At 40.9% G+C, this 15,459-nt stretch overlaps 1 protein-coding gene across 1 annotated transcript in view; it reads right to left on the reverse strand.

Annotated features, from left to right (window-relative positions):
- Nucleotides 1-15,459, reverse strand: part of DSCAM (Down syndrome cell adhesion molecule) — an 834,101-nt gene that overhangs the window by 226,328 nt on the left and 592,314 nt on the right. Inside the window, exon 9 of the mRNA XM_012640078.1 lies at nt 15,333-15,452. Within this exon, the coding sequence (XP_012495532.1) occupies nt 15,333-15,452 (120 nt within the window). The remainder of the gene's footprint in view (nt 1-15,332; nt 15,453-15,459) is intronic.

Raw genomic sequence — 15,459 nt, forward strand, 5'->3', positions numbered from 1 at the left:
AGGAACTCAAACAAATCAGCAAGAAAAAAAACACATAACCCCATTAAAAAGTGTGCAAAAGACATGAAAAGACATTTTTCAAAAGAAGATCTACAAATGGCCAACAAACTCATGAAAAAATGTTCAACATCACTGATCATCAGGGAAATATAAATTAAAACCACAATGGGATGCCACCCAACCCGTGTCAGAATGGCCATTATTGAAAAGTCAAAAAACAATAGCTGTCGGCACGGATGTGGTGAAAGGGGAACATGTGTTCCACTGTTGGTGGAAACAGTGTTTCCACTATTGGTGGAAATGTAATTTAATACAAACTCTACGGAAAACAGTATGGAGATGCCTCAAAGAACTAAACGTAGACCTATCATTGGATCCAGCAATCTCACCACTGGGTATCTACCTAAAGGAGAAGAAGTCATTGTATCAAAAAGACACCTACACTCATATGTTTATTGCAACACAATTCACAATTGCAAAGATAGGGAATCAATCTAAGTACCCATCAACTGATGAGGGGATAAAGAAAATGTGGTACATCTCTACCATGGAGTACTACTTAACCATAAAAAAAGAATGGAATAATTTCTTTTGCAGATATTATTTCAATGGATAAAATATTCCATCCATTATTTCGATGGATGGAACTGGAGGCCATTATTCTAAGTGAAGTACCTCAGGAACAGAAAAACAAATACTGCATGTTCTCACTTACAAGTAGGAGCTAAACAGTAGGTATATATGGTCATACACAGTGGTATAATAGACAGTGGAGATTCAGAGTGGGGAGGGTGGGAAGGAAGTAAAAAGATGAAAAATTACCTATTGGGTACAACATACTTGGGTACACAAAAAGCCCTGACTTCACCACTATACAATTCATCCATGTAACAAAAAAACGCTTGTATCCCCTACATCTATTGAGATCAAAAGAAAATGAAAAAAAAAATTAAGAGACCAAGTTCAACAGAAAATAAAAGTTGCTGTAACTATCAAGTGAGTTTAGCAAAGTCATGTGATACAACATCAATATACAAAATCAAAGCCAATTTTATTTATGTATACTAATAACAAGTAATTGGAAATTAAAATTAAAAAGACAATACATTTGTACCAGAACGTGAAATACTTAGAAATAAATTTAACAAAATATGTGCAACATCGGCCCACTAAAAGATATAAAAGTTGATGAGGGCAATTAAAGAAGACCTAAAGAAGTTGAAAGTTATGCCATGTTCATGGATAAAAATGTTTAATATTTTCAGATAGAGGTTGTCGATCTTTTTTGGTAAAGAGCCAGATAGTAAATGTTTTAACAGGCCACACAGTCTCTGCTAAAACTACTCGAGTCTGCCATTGACTCATGAAAACAGCCATAGAAAATGCATAAATAGAACGGCATGACTGTGTTTCAAAAAACTTATTTATAAAAACAGGTTGTGGGCAGAATTTGGACTTTGGCCCTATAATTAGCTGATACCTGGTTTAAAGGTAAGTAAGAGGAATATAAATATAAGATAATTATAAAGTTGGAAGAGGGAGCACATACTATCCATACTTATAGGTCTGGATTAGCTCTTTATTACATACCTAAAAGTATGAAATACCACAAAATGGTTCTAAGTGGAAAATTTTTTTAAAATTCTTCTTTTCATAAAGAATTCAAAATCAGGGATGAAAAGTTTAAAAACCATAAGAACATATTATTATTATTTCAGTATGTTGCTTTCCTCACCATCAGCTGAACATTTTATAAAGTGAGACTAAATGAACAAAATCATTCTTATCCCTAAATCTGCTCACTCCTTGGAAATAGAGAAATGAGCAAAATGCAAAATTATGCCAGAAGCTTGTACAATATAGATAATGTAAAAACTTAATTTATTATTTTTGGATTTTTTATAATAAAAGCCATTCTGGCAGGGGTAAGATGATATCTCATTGTGGTTTTGATTTGCATTTCCCTGCTGATTAGTGACATTGGATATTTTTTTCATATGTTTATTAGCCATTTATTTATCTTCTTTTGAGAAGCTTCTGTTCCTGACTTTCATTCACTTTTTAACGGGGTTGTTTGATGACTTACTGCCTTTTGCAACAATCCGGAAGGAACTGGAGACCATTATCCTAAGTAAAGTATCTAAAGAATAGAAAAATAAACACCACATGTATTCACTATTAAGTTAGAACTAACCGAGGAGCACCCATGTGCATAGAGGGAAGTAAAACTCAACAGAAATCAAGCAGTGGGTAGCAAGCAGGATGGGATGGGTGAAAACTGACCTAAAAGGTACAATGAACACTATCTGGGTGATGGGCACACTTATAACCTTCACTCAAGCATTATAAAAGCAATCCATGTAACCAAAGAGTTGTACCTCCTTAGTATTTTGAAATAAAAAAACTGAAAAAGATAAAAAAAAAAAAAACTTAACTCATGAAAGTTCACAGAAGATTTTAACAAACGCTTGATAATGGATGAATGTCAGTAAATGAGTAATTGAATTTGAAAAACATTATTAATGAAAGCTATCTACTAGTTTACCTATCAGGATGTAAAACATGAGAATTTTGGATTAGGGAATCTATGAATTTATTTGTTAAAAATTGAAACAGTAAAAAAGTAAATGCCCTTTTTTTCTCCCCAAGATTCCAATCCCACCATCTGGAAGGATTACAACCTTCCTAATATTTTTCTAAGCACATACTTCTAAGCAGTATCTTCTGTTTTAACACAAATGGAGTTTAGTGTTCAATTACTGAGCACCCACCGTACGGGAAATACTGGGCAAGTAGCTGTGGTCTAAAACACTGTGGCTCCCATTCCTCCTCCCTCTCCCCTTCCCTTAGGTCCTCACTCTGCTGCCGTGTCGTGAGATGCTCCATGGAGAAGCTTCCATGGGAAGGAGCTGATGGCAGCCTCCAACTCATAGTCCCTGAGAAAATAAATCTGCCAACAATCACGTGAGTGAGCTTGAGAGAAGACCTCCCCCAGTTAAACTTTGACATGACTACATGCCTTGACTGCAGTGTGGGGAGAGACCCTGAGCCAGAGCACTCAGCTAAGCCACCCCTGTATTCCTGACCCACAGAAACGTTATTTTAAGTCACTAAGTTCAGGGTAACTTGTTACGCAGCAACACATTACTAATACACTGTGAAAAACCAGGTAAGTTACACACAAGCTCTCAGTTCCTTACCTATGAACAGGAGATAGTAACAGAACCTCCTTCCTAGGATGGAGCAAGTGTGGAAGTTCTTAAACTGTGGTATGGCTCATAGTGAGCACACAATATTGTCAAGTTGTTAGAAATTCTGCTTTTAATTATTTAATCATTTTATGATTATGTGATTTTTGTGTCTTTCTCATTCCACAGGAATAGAGACCATGTTGCAATGAATTGCTCCACTTGTCAATCAATGGAGTGGTAGGCAACCTATAGGTCTAATTCTTGGAGAGGAATTCTCAACCAAAGGTGATGTATATTAAAATCTTAAAACATATTGCTAAATTGCTTGCTAAAAACATACCAGATTTATCTCCATCTGTGGTGGCTGAGGTTAATTTTTTCCTCACACATGTACACTATTAATCTCTTTAATCTTCATCAATACAATATGTAGGTTATTATTTAATTTTTATCTTTTTTGATTTTTGTATTTTTTGTTTGTTTTTGCTTATAGATAATTTTGAGCATCTTTTCATGACTATATTGGCCATTTGCACTTGCCATTTATATCCCTTGCCCATTTTTCTACTGGGCATTTTTTCTTTTTCTTCTTCATTTTTCCAAAGCTCTTTGGGTTTTAAGAAAGTGTTTCTATGTTCTTATTTTATAAAACTCTTTTTTTATGGTTCTTGTTTTAATCAGAACTGGGTATTGAATATTATCAGCTACCTTTTTATCATCCGCTGAGTGGTCATTTTTTTTTCTTCTATAGAAGTGGATTGCATTTTTAAAGAATTTGCTTTTATAAATTATAAAATTTCTTCCTATGAAGAACATGTTTCTTAGTGTAAGGATAAAGGATTTTATGGAAATGTAAAAATCAAGGAAAGAAAGCCTTCAGTTTTTATTTAAATACTTAAATGTGGTACACATTTTGAAATTTTGCAAAGTCTATTAATGGCTTTCTCAAAGGTGGCTGTAAATTGGGGCTAGATCTAGTCTAATACATACAACTTGAAAACTCAGCCCAATATAGGATTTAAAAAATATAACCCTAAAACAGAAAGTCTGGAAATCTCAAATTATGTAAAACTGTTTTCCAAAAATTCTGAAAAATCTAATGAAATGCTGGTACAGTCTGAGAAAGTTACGGGATTGTCCATGTCAACAGCACAAATTTTTCCTCTCCTTAAAGAATTTTAACCAGCAAAATACTTGTAACAGTTGAAACATTTATATTAAAGGATTATAACATAAAATTGAACTACATAGCTAAGTTGTCTCAATTAAACAGCAGAAAAGGTTGATCTGTTGATTCCCGTTTGGACCAAGATAAGCCTCTTCATTACTAAACGGTCTTAATGAAGACAGAAATAAAGTATTAAGTGCATTTAAAAAACATTAAATCTTTTTTCTCATCAGAAAAATGAACCTAAGTTGAAGGGTTACTGCATCTAAGGATCTAATCATGCTCACTAAATGGAATAACAGTGAACACACTGCCAACCGGTTCATCTATTATGCGGACGATAGTTCCGAGGGTTAGCACTCGTTTAATTTGAGAGATTTGGACTTTGCCATGGTTTGATAGAATTATCGGCCATCTACTTTAGATTCATCATTATTCTAAAGAGCAACATTTAACCCAGTGCATCAATATGCAAAATCCTGCAATCTTCTTAGCACAAGGTAAGCACTTTGGATAATTAGCTAGAAGATGCAATATAGCAACCAGCAGTCATTAATCAAAAAGCTGTCAATTTTCTCTGGCTAGCTGGGGTCAAGTGCAAATAATTTTAATGCTCCATCACATGAAAATAAACTGCTAAAGCAGGAAGTAAGGCACATACTGAATTACTAGTTACGTTAATACTGGGCAACCTTTCATATTTATTGAAAAAGGCCTTGCTGTGTTCCCAGGGACTGAGGGTGTGGTGATAGTGGAAAAAGAACAGCTGAGTGCCACCAAGTGAGCCCATTTTGAAGACAGCAGGAAATAAAATAATCGTTTCATCTTTTCTTCCACTCATAAGTCTTTGCTGGTCTGTAGAGGGGCACTTGGCTAAGAATCAAAAGCGTTGGGTTCAAATGCCCTCTGAAACTACCTGTGCCTTTGAGAGCTTATTCTCTCTGCACCCTTAATTTCTTTATTTTTTATTTTTTTATGCCAGGCACTGTACTCCAGGGATGCCTCCTTAATTTCATCATATATAAAATGAGGACAGAAATCAATTGCATATGATATAGGATTGTCATTCACATCAAGGGAAACTAGATCATATGAATGCCAATATAAATGCCTGTATGCAAGGACCAGAAGAAGTTGGCCAATAAGCATATTCAGAGAGTCCTCCTTGCAGGGTGGAATAAGACTGATGTGAAGTATAACAAAATAGGGGAAAGGAGAGCTCTGCATGCTCCTGAGTTGCATCCCAATGGTAAGGCTGTAGCTATTCTTTCTCCTCACCAAGGAATCAAGAACACATCCCTTTCTTCCCTATGGAGAAAAGGAGCTTTTCCTGAAGGATGAGTTTGGTTTTCTTCTTCAGGGAGAGGGTTCTCCCTCCCCGGGAACAGTTGGTGGGTTGCAGAGAGTCAGTAAGTGCAAACACAGAGGTGGATATGTGAACAGAAGACAGTACATGAGAATAGCATCAGCAGTTGCCCCTCACGAAGGTGTAGCAGCTAGAAATGGAACCCTCGCTCCGTGGAGGAGTGCTGAGTGTCCTGGGTGTCCTGTTATAGAGAAGAGCCCAGAAGGGGACAGGGGCACAGTCTTGAGACAATGGTCAAGTTCCAGGCTGCAGAGCTATTCCCCATCCCAAAGAAACAAGCATCCGTCACTGTGCAATACCTGCCTGTAATATTTGTGTCGTGTAAATCGTGTGTCAGATGTTCTGTGTCCATCCTTAGTGCTACCACTTTCCCTTGAAACTCTGCCCTAAATTGCAGGGACTGGAAGCCTGAAAACTACATTTCCCAGCTCCATCGTTAGCAGATTCTGGTTTACATTTTACCAGTGAGAAGCACTTAAACACGATTTGGGAGGTGCGAGGAAGGAGAAGCCATTATTTTTCTTCAGAAGGAGCAAACTGGTGCATAGGCAGATGCCAAGGTTTATAGCTGCCTTTGGGACAACTTCTACAAATTACTGTGACCACTGATGAGGGTAGCTTCTTGTGGTTCCCACACTTCCGAAGTATCCAAAAGGCAGCTGAGTTCGTCCCATCTTTCCCAAAGTGTTGCATGCATCTAACTCCTTGTATTAAATCCCTTCTTGATAAAACACCACACTGTAACCGAGACAGCATCCAGCTTACTTCTTTTGTAAATTTGCACATAATCATGTTTACTTTGCAATCCAATTATCTCCCATTAATTCCTTTATTTCTGTGTTGAAGAATCCTACTCATCAAAAACAAGTGCACTTTCATGGACTAGATTTGTGCTTGCTGAGGGGCTGTTATGACTTGGTAGTCCACTTGCTTAGCACGTCAATATGACTGTAATTCTGTACCTAATATGCAAGGATCTCTTTCTACCAGGAAGACGGACATTGCCCCTTCACTCACTTATCAGAAAATTGACCCGTGAACTGACCACGATTCAGCACTTGCCAATGTGATACCAGAAGGCACTGAGGTGGCTCAATTATGCTGATGCCACCAGGGCTTTGCACTGGGACAGCAGGTGCCCTGCAGCTGCATCCACCATCCAAGGTTTCCAGCTACCACTTTCCTGGAGCAAGAGCTCTCCAAACGTTTGCCCTCAGTGTGACTTCCTCTACCCACAAGACTGCTAGAAAGGTCCTGGGGAAAGAAATGAGAGGGAGGGAAGGTGGAGGAGTGGAAGAAAAGAAAAGAAGGTAGGTTGAGATGGGTCCTGGGCTCACTGTCCCAGTGTGCCCACCAAGGTGCAGGGTGACAGCAGCTTGCTGGGGTGAGGAGTCCACAAAGGTCCTACAGCAGCTCCCAGGGACACCAAGACTCCACCTCGCGCAGAGGAAGGCAGGTTTAATCTCTGACAAAATTTTTTTCTACCATCAAAGGAAGAAAATAAAACAACATGTTGAACACTCACCTTCTCTGTCCTGCTTACGACCTTTCCCCAAGAACTCACTATCGCTTAGTGTGGCCCACTGTCGCTACTTGCGGAGCATGCAAGCAGAACTCGGGGACCCACGCTGGACTTTGAGCTTGGGTTTATTTTTACAACTTATGCCACAGGGAGAGAGGTTGCCTTCTTCTCCTTTTTGTATTATTTGAATTCTTTCCTTGTATTAATGCAGGATTCATATCTTATCACGTAATTGGGTTCCAAGGGAACAAGGTGCACTGGGTAATAGTTGGGACCTTATAGCCTGGATCAGACCGTGCACTGGCGTGGAGCCTGGGTCACACTGACACACTGATGTGGAGCCTGGGTCACACTGGCACACTGGCACGGAGCCTGGGTCACACTGGTGCAGTGGTGCCAGGAAGACCTGAGGGGATCTCTGCTGTTCCAGGAAACTGATGGCATGGAGGAGGTCTAGCCCACAGGACTAGAGGCTCGGGTGTTCTAACAACACAGAGCAGGATCCATGGAGAGTCTGGCAGCAGCATGGCTACAGCATGGCGTGGTGTGCAGACAGACAGGCAGGCAGGGAGGTGGGGACAGTGGGCAGGCAGCAGCCTCCCTGGGTGAGGTTTGCAGTCAGAAGTTCGATTCTGATGTCCACACTAGGAAGACTAAGGTAAGGCCAGGAATGGAGGGATTGGTCCCAAGGAGATGACCAAGGCAAGCCGCAAGGACAGTGCAGAGACCCAGTTTCTAGAACGGGATGTGAAGGGGACGCTCATTCTGAGCAAAGGCTCTGGAGCTGGCATTCAAGGTCAGAGAGGGGCTGGCTGGATGGGGCTGAATGCCTTGGCCCCTGGACCTGGGGGACACTTGGGCCTCAGGCTGGGAGCACAGTGAAACATTCCGGAATGGATTAAGAGACCAGAACTCAGGAAAAAACTTTGGAGGACTAGAGAACTGAGGATCACCAGCCTGTGCCATATGAACCTACCCCCACTGAGTTATCTTAATATGAAACCCTGCTTCCCTGAAGGGAAGACAAAAGAAGATTTTATTTAAGGGAATATTTTTCTTTTGACCATTTGCCCCTTTTCAGACTTGTCTTTTGAAAGGAAAGCAGGTGATTTGTCTCTTGACTGCTGAGGAAGGAATGGCCTGAGTCAGCTCACCAAGGAGGTCTGGAATCGGTGTTGGCAGAACACGTGCCCCAGAATTGACCAGCTCGAGAACCTCAGGCTTGTCCCCTTCCACGTCCTTCTCATGGTGTCCCCAGACATAGGATTTGAGGACTATAAAGGGTCCCTTCAGGATGTTACCTTGACCTTGGGAGCAGAGGTGGGGCGGGACCAAGGTGTAGCATTCCAGGGAAAGCTCCCAAAGTGGGAGGAGACTCCAGAGAAGGTCAAGTCAGCGGCTTGACCTCGTATATTGAGCACAATATCTGTTTCCCATCCTGGAATTGAGCACCTTGTATGGAAATGTGCAAGGTAACTGTCGTGACTGTCTGGTTTTATTTCTACGGATTTCTCAACAAAATAATCAAGTCCCCACTGACCCTTAGGAAGAGCCTATAACCAGTGGGGAGGATTTCTGCAGGTGGGGGAGGACTCTTCTGGGTCCCTGGTGGCAAGGGACAGCCAGAACCTGTGGTAGACTGTGTGTGGTGAGTGCAGAAATGACAGCAGGAGAAAACGGAGCCAAAGCAAAATGGCGAGATGGATTCTCTGGAGTCTCCATGGAAAACTGGGGTTGGGGAAACCATGTTGTATGAATGTGCTACAGCTAAGAGCAGAGGGGACACAGGAGAACGGCAGGGAGAAAGCCAACCTCAAGAGAAGCAGGCAGGAAAAGGATGGTCCCATCCCAACTGGAGCTCTCTGTACCCTCCTGTGCTGGGGTTTGAAATTTTAGCCTCCTCTCCTCACTGATGATTCTACTACTCCTGTGATTAATAGATTCCTACTTTACTTTTATTTTCTAAAATAAAGTCCAAATTTAATGAAAATTTCATAAACAACAGGATTTCAGATTTGAAGATGGAAGCATAAACCAGCATTCCTTCTTCTCTTCCTGGGAGCCCTTCAAAAGAAAATGGGGGAAGGACTAGGAAATATAAACTTCACTTTCTATGAAATTAGAAAATAGCTGAAGTTCCAACTACAAAATGGGTAACCAGGCAACCCAGTGTTGATGGAGCAGAGTTACACGCAAAGACAAGCAAACGCAGGCCAGTGCTGTGACTCTCAGCAAGCACCATGATGTGGGTGGCACATGAGGGCGAAACCTCCATCAGGGAGACAGTAGGCGCAGGCGGGTGCAGAGGGGCTGCCCTAGGCCTGGCGTGGGTGAGAGTCAGAGAAGGAGGGTTAAGTGAGGAATTGGATATTTGCACAAAGTAATCTCTTTCTGGGGACATGGATTTTCTCCAAATGTGAGTACAACAGTTTCCCCTTATCCGTGGCTTCAGCTACCTGCTTCCTGTGGTCAACCATGGAAGGAGAATAGGTGAGTAAGTACCATAACCTCATTTATGTAAATTTTATTACAGTATGTTGTTATAATTGTTCTATTCTATTATCAGTTGTTGTTAATCTCTTACTGTGCCTAATTTATAAATTAAACTTTATCATAGGTGTGTATTAATATGTATCAGAAAAAACACAGTATATGTGTCTAGTCAAGGTTTCAGGCATCCACTGGGTGCCTTGGAATGGATCCCCACGGATGAGGGGAACACCACATTCAAAGGGAAGCCAGATGTAGCCGAGATAAGAAAAATGGAAGAAAGAAATAGAAAAAGAAACCAGGTGACAAAATCTCACCAGAAAATATTGCCACGATTTAGGTGAAAACCGTGCGTAAAAGTCACCTGTCTATGAAGCCAGAGCTCAAGAAGGAGTAAAACGTGGAGCCGGCAGAGCTGGAGGGAGAAGGCGGAACACAAGATCAGCAAGGAGGCAAAATTGGAGAGAGCACAAAGGGGAACAGACCGTGTTGGGGGAAAGACACAGAGAATAGAAATTGGCAAATATCAAACAAATTAAAATGGGAAGAAATGGGTTAAAAACCCTGAAAAAAAAATGACAGCTTTGGAAGGTAGGTGATGAGTCCATGGAACCCTGAAGGAGAAAAGGAAAACACGCAAGAGAACAAATGCTTAGAAGCACAATTCATGAAAAATAAAAGAATAAAAGACGGCTTGAATCTACATATTAAACAGGCACATCACATCTGTGGGAAAATTGACCCCAAATTAATGACACCACAATATAGACTGTAAATTTTCCAGACTTCAAAGTCAGCTCTTTGGTGCACACAAGTAGAAAGATTAATTCCCTTCTACAGGGAAGTCAGGTGGGCCGTGCTCCCTCCCAGGAAATCGTGTGTAAAAAGGAAAGGAACGAACCACTGTAAACAGGGAAGAGCCTGGAATAGCCCTCATGGGGCACTAAGACCAAAGGACGAGCGGTGGGCACAAATTAGCCCAACACTGACCTGCGGTGAACACGCGGGCTGGGCACGTGGCAGCAGAACAGAATGCAGGTCTGGCGATGGAGAAAGTATTTATCAAAAAAATACGGTATTTAGAAATGTATCATTACTTATACTGGAAATTGGCAGCTGCGTCTACAGAGAGAGGGACCCAAACCCCGGAGCTTGTCCGGCCTCAGATCTGCCCTCCTGGAGTCGCCCCGTCTCGGGCAGCAGCACCTCCACTCTCCTCATTGCCCGGGGCTCCCTGCTTTCTCTCTCATCCACAGCCAGTCCATCATCCCAGGATGTTCAGAATCCAACCATGTATCCCTCCTCTGCTGCCCGCACCCTGGCCCCAGCCACATCCCATCCAAGGCCTCCCAAGAGGTCTCCAGCTGCAATCCCTGCCCTCCGCACAGTCTGCTTTCAGCACAGCTGCGCCACCATGATCCTCATAAAGCTCCAGGCAGATCATGCCACCTCTCCTGGGTTACTCCACGGCCCCCTCGCTCCTGGTTTCAGCAGCAGCAGCAGTGGGAGCGTGCCACCGTCACAACTCTGATGCACACCCCCATCTGGGCAGAGCCCCATTCTTACAGCGATGGATGAGGATCCAGGACCTCTGGGGCTTCCTCTCACTCACCCTGCCCCAGCCATGTGTCCTCCTTGGTGTTTCTGGACCATTCCAGGCATAAACCCACCCTACCCCTGGCTTGGGTGCTAGTTGGTCCCTTGACCTTCAGCTCGTGCCCCTTGGATACACACGCGGCTCATTTCATGTCCTTCAAGTCTGCTTACAGGTGACCTACTGCTGGGGAAGCTGACAATGCTATTTTAAATGCAAACTGCTCCCACTGTCCCACCCCCACCCCCACCCCAGGCAGGCTCTGACTTCTGTCCTTGGACTTTCCTGTGACCAAAGTTCCCTGGAGGTCAGGGAATCTGTGGACAACCATAGAGAGCAAAGGGCACCAGGGCAAGCTGGCGCATTATCTACTCTCTGGCCTTCGCAGCCGCTCTTGGCTTCTCAGCAGCTGACAAAGGCATGGCTCTGGTCCTCAGGACACTGACTGAAACCGGTTTCCCTCCACTGTAAATGACACACATGTAGAAGAACGTCGTTACGCGTGGGAACGCAGGTGAGGCCCACCACAGTACAAAGCCTGATTTTTAAATAAAGAGGCTTCATTTGTTCACGTGAAAGAAAAAACCAGGAGACAGAATTGAATGTCTAAGACTTTGTGTATCTAGCTTCAAGGTCAAAAATGTAATAACATTATTTTTCAGCAAAGATTGCTTCATTTCTGCAATAGCCAACCTTAAACTACTATGATTCACTCTGGAATTCTGCAGTGCCAGGATTAAATTGTTGCATCTCTCAGTGAAACAACCCAAGTCTGTTTAGTTTGAGTCTTTCATCATAATTAAGGGAGCTACATTTACGCTCTTAGTGACTATGTTGATTACAGGAAACATGTTGCATAAGCAAGACTAAATTTTCCTTAAGAAACATCTTTATTCCTTTCATAATTAAAATAATAATATGATATCCCTCTATTGGGTTGGAAAATATTTTAAAAACAAGCATAATATCCAGTATTATTTTGGTTATAAGAAACAGGCACTTCTAAAAACTGTGGGAGGATGTGTAAAGGAATAAAATTCTGGGAAACTGTCAATGCATATCAAAAGCTATAAAAATTGTTCACTTTGAGCCAGCAGCTCTACTGACAGAAATTTCTCCACAGGGAAAAATAGACACATATACAAAGACGAATGTGATATAATTCATTATGATACTTTTCTAAGAGTGAAAAATTAGAGAAAAACCAAAAAATAAGCATTCAACAATAATATTGGAGATATGTAGGTACTCTCTGACTTAGTAAAATAGTCACAGAAGTTGTATTTGTGATGGCTTGCAGACCCCCTTATAGCTAGGGGTGACCTGGGCAGTGATCCGGGGACATGTCAGCAGAACTGATCTGTGACAAATTCCTGGAAACGCCCGTGGAGGGAGCTGACTCAGGTAGAATTCCCTCAGATGGGAGAGGGAAACTCCTCTGTCGAAATGTGGAAGTCAGTCACTGCTGGAGCTCACTGGCCAACTTTCGAAGGTGCGATACTCTTGCTAAAAGTAACAGAACTCTTCTTAATATATAAGAAGCTTGATGACTTAAGAGAGCCAATGAACTAATCCTACACTTTCTATGTCCTGACTTCTCTTATGAGAAAATAAACCCTTGTGAATTTAAATGGCTGAACTCAATCTTAACTAAGGCAATAGATAGTTAAGTGTACTTAGTGTTGTATTAGTATAAACTCTACACAGACATTAAAAAGTTGTATTAAACATCCATATATTTTGCCATGGAAAGAAATTAATAGCATATTTCTAACTGAAGAAAGAAGATTATAAGCCAGGAAAAATTATATGATCAAAACCTTTTTAAATTTAGATGTGTATCTGTGGGAATACAATTGCGCAGGGACAGGCCTGAGAGGCTAGACAAAACATGTTTGCAGGAGTTAATATCTTCTGGTTATCTTTGAATATTGTTATTTGAAGGGAATTTAACTTTTTAAAAATTTGCTTTTGCAATTTCTAATTTTGTCTTCGACAATTTGATATATATATATTTATAGCACATGAAATTTAAAGATAAAAAAAGCTAGTATAACTTAATTTGCAAATCAGTGATGAGAAGGGATAAAGTGTCAGTGACACACAGACAGACTGAGGGTTATTTAATCTACACGAAAACACTGCTACAAATAAATAAGACATAGAGACAAGTGTGCAAGTAGCTAGCATGAATAAGAAATTTCCCAGAGGAGAAAAAGAAATGGTCAGTAAACATAAGATAAAACATTTTAATCATTAGTAATTTTAGTATGCAAATTAAAGGGGTAAGCCATTTTCACCCATCAGGTTGTGAAGACTAAAGAGAAAGCTCTAGCTGGCCAGAATGCAGGGCCATCACACACCCTCACACTGCTGGTGGCCAAAGTGTCCTTGGCCATTGCAGACTGAGAGACTTACATGTGGTCATGCTATTTCCCTTCTAGGAACTTGCAAGAAAGCAATTGCACACGTTGAGTTAACATACAGGGATGTTCTTTGCTACACTGTTTTTCACCATAATGAAAAACTGGACACAACTTAAGACACAGAGAGTGAACATCTGCACCATGGCAAGCATTGAAAATAATTTTGGAGAAGAACAATGTCATGGAAAATGTCCATAATATCAAATATACTCATTGATGTAAATGAATTAAACTGAATTAAACTTATTCTGCTTATCTGTTTCCATGTAATAATGCAACATGGGCCTTCAAATATGGCCTAAAATAAAAAGTCATGCAGGCAGATACCCTGAATAACAGGTCTTTATTTTTGAACAAAGTGCTTTTCATGTGGACCACGGATGTGGTGTGCTATACAGAGATGCCTCAGGGATTTTTTAAAAATTTAATTGTTCTCATGATCAAACAATGTCTAGCACACTCTTCCTCCCCTCTTTTCCTTCTTTCTCAAAAAATAGATGCCAGAAGGGTTGTGGTAAGTGCGTCATTTATTTTCCATTTATTGTTGGTTTTAAATTGAGAAACTTCAACATGTTATTTAAAAAATATATACAGGTTACAAACTATGGTAGGCAAACAAAAAAACAAATAGTCCCATAACCAGAGATAAGTGTGCAAGTAACATGAATAAGAGATTTGCCAGAGGAGAAATAGAAACCTATATAGTAGGTCTTAGATTATTAGGAAAAGGCCATGATTGATTGGTTGATTGATCTCACTGGTACATATTTGGCCCTCGAGTATTTGATAAATAAATCATTGATTTCAGATGACTGCATGGGAAAAGAAAGAGAACCGCCAATAGGTTTGCAAGCACAAATAAGGAACTTTCCTGAAGAAGCCACTATGATGAACATAAATTATTTTTCCAGGGTCTACAATGGTTCTACCACTAGTTTTCATGTTACACACTTCTACGTATGCGATGGCTACAGTGTTACCTAAAAGCCAGGAAGCATGCTTAGGAGTAGAATCAGGGAACGTTGGACACTCACAATAGGATATTGGGTGTGTCTGTTGTTAAAAGAGCATAAGGGGATGGCACTCGACTTGTATATTATAAGGTAACCAAGGACGCAGAACACTCAATGATTTTATTTTTAACTTTCTAAAACCACTTAATCTCATGTATCTAAATACCGGGGAAATAATTCTCCAACTGTAAGTAATTCTTACAATTAAACTTGCATCTCCACATATACAGGTTTGCAGTGGTCTCTAAGCAGACCGTGGTTATCTGATACGGTGGGCAAGTTAGTACTTTTCCAAGTGTGGAAGTAACCTGCATGGGTAACCTGCCTCCCCTTCCTGGTCCTTCCTAGGAAATGTTGTGTGAGAAAGGACACTTTGTTGGTCTAAATAAAAATACCTAGGTGGGTGACTAAAGGTGTCTATGAGTAAATGATAGGCTTGGTGGAGACAGAGGCATATATCTACTTGCAAGGAACATCTCTGGAAAGACTAAAAATGCTCATCCAATCTTTTAGAACATAACATAGGTTTGGCAGCTTAGAAGCAAATCAAGTAATGTCATACCTTTAGAGAATTTCCACACGATGGTTGGCACAGGATAACCCTCAGCTGAGCAATTGAGAATAACAGCTTTGCCATAAATCCCGTCCTGGTCCCGTGGCTGAACCACAAACTTCGGAGGAACTGAAAA

This window comes from Propithecus coquereli, unplaced genomic scaffold (genome assembly GCF_000956105.1).
Source record: "Propithecus coquereli isolate 6110/MARCELLA unplaced genomic scaffold, Pcoq_1.0 Scaffold148, whole genome shotgun sequence".
In the NCBI taxonomy this organism is placed as follows: Eukaryota; Metazoa; Chordata; class Mammalia; order Primates; family Indriidae; genus Propithecus; species Propithecus coquereli.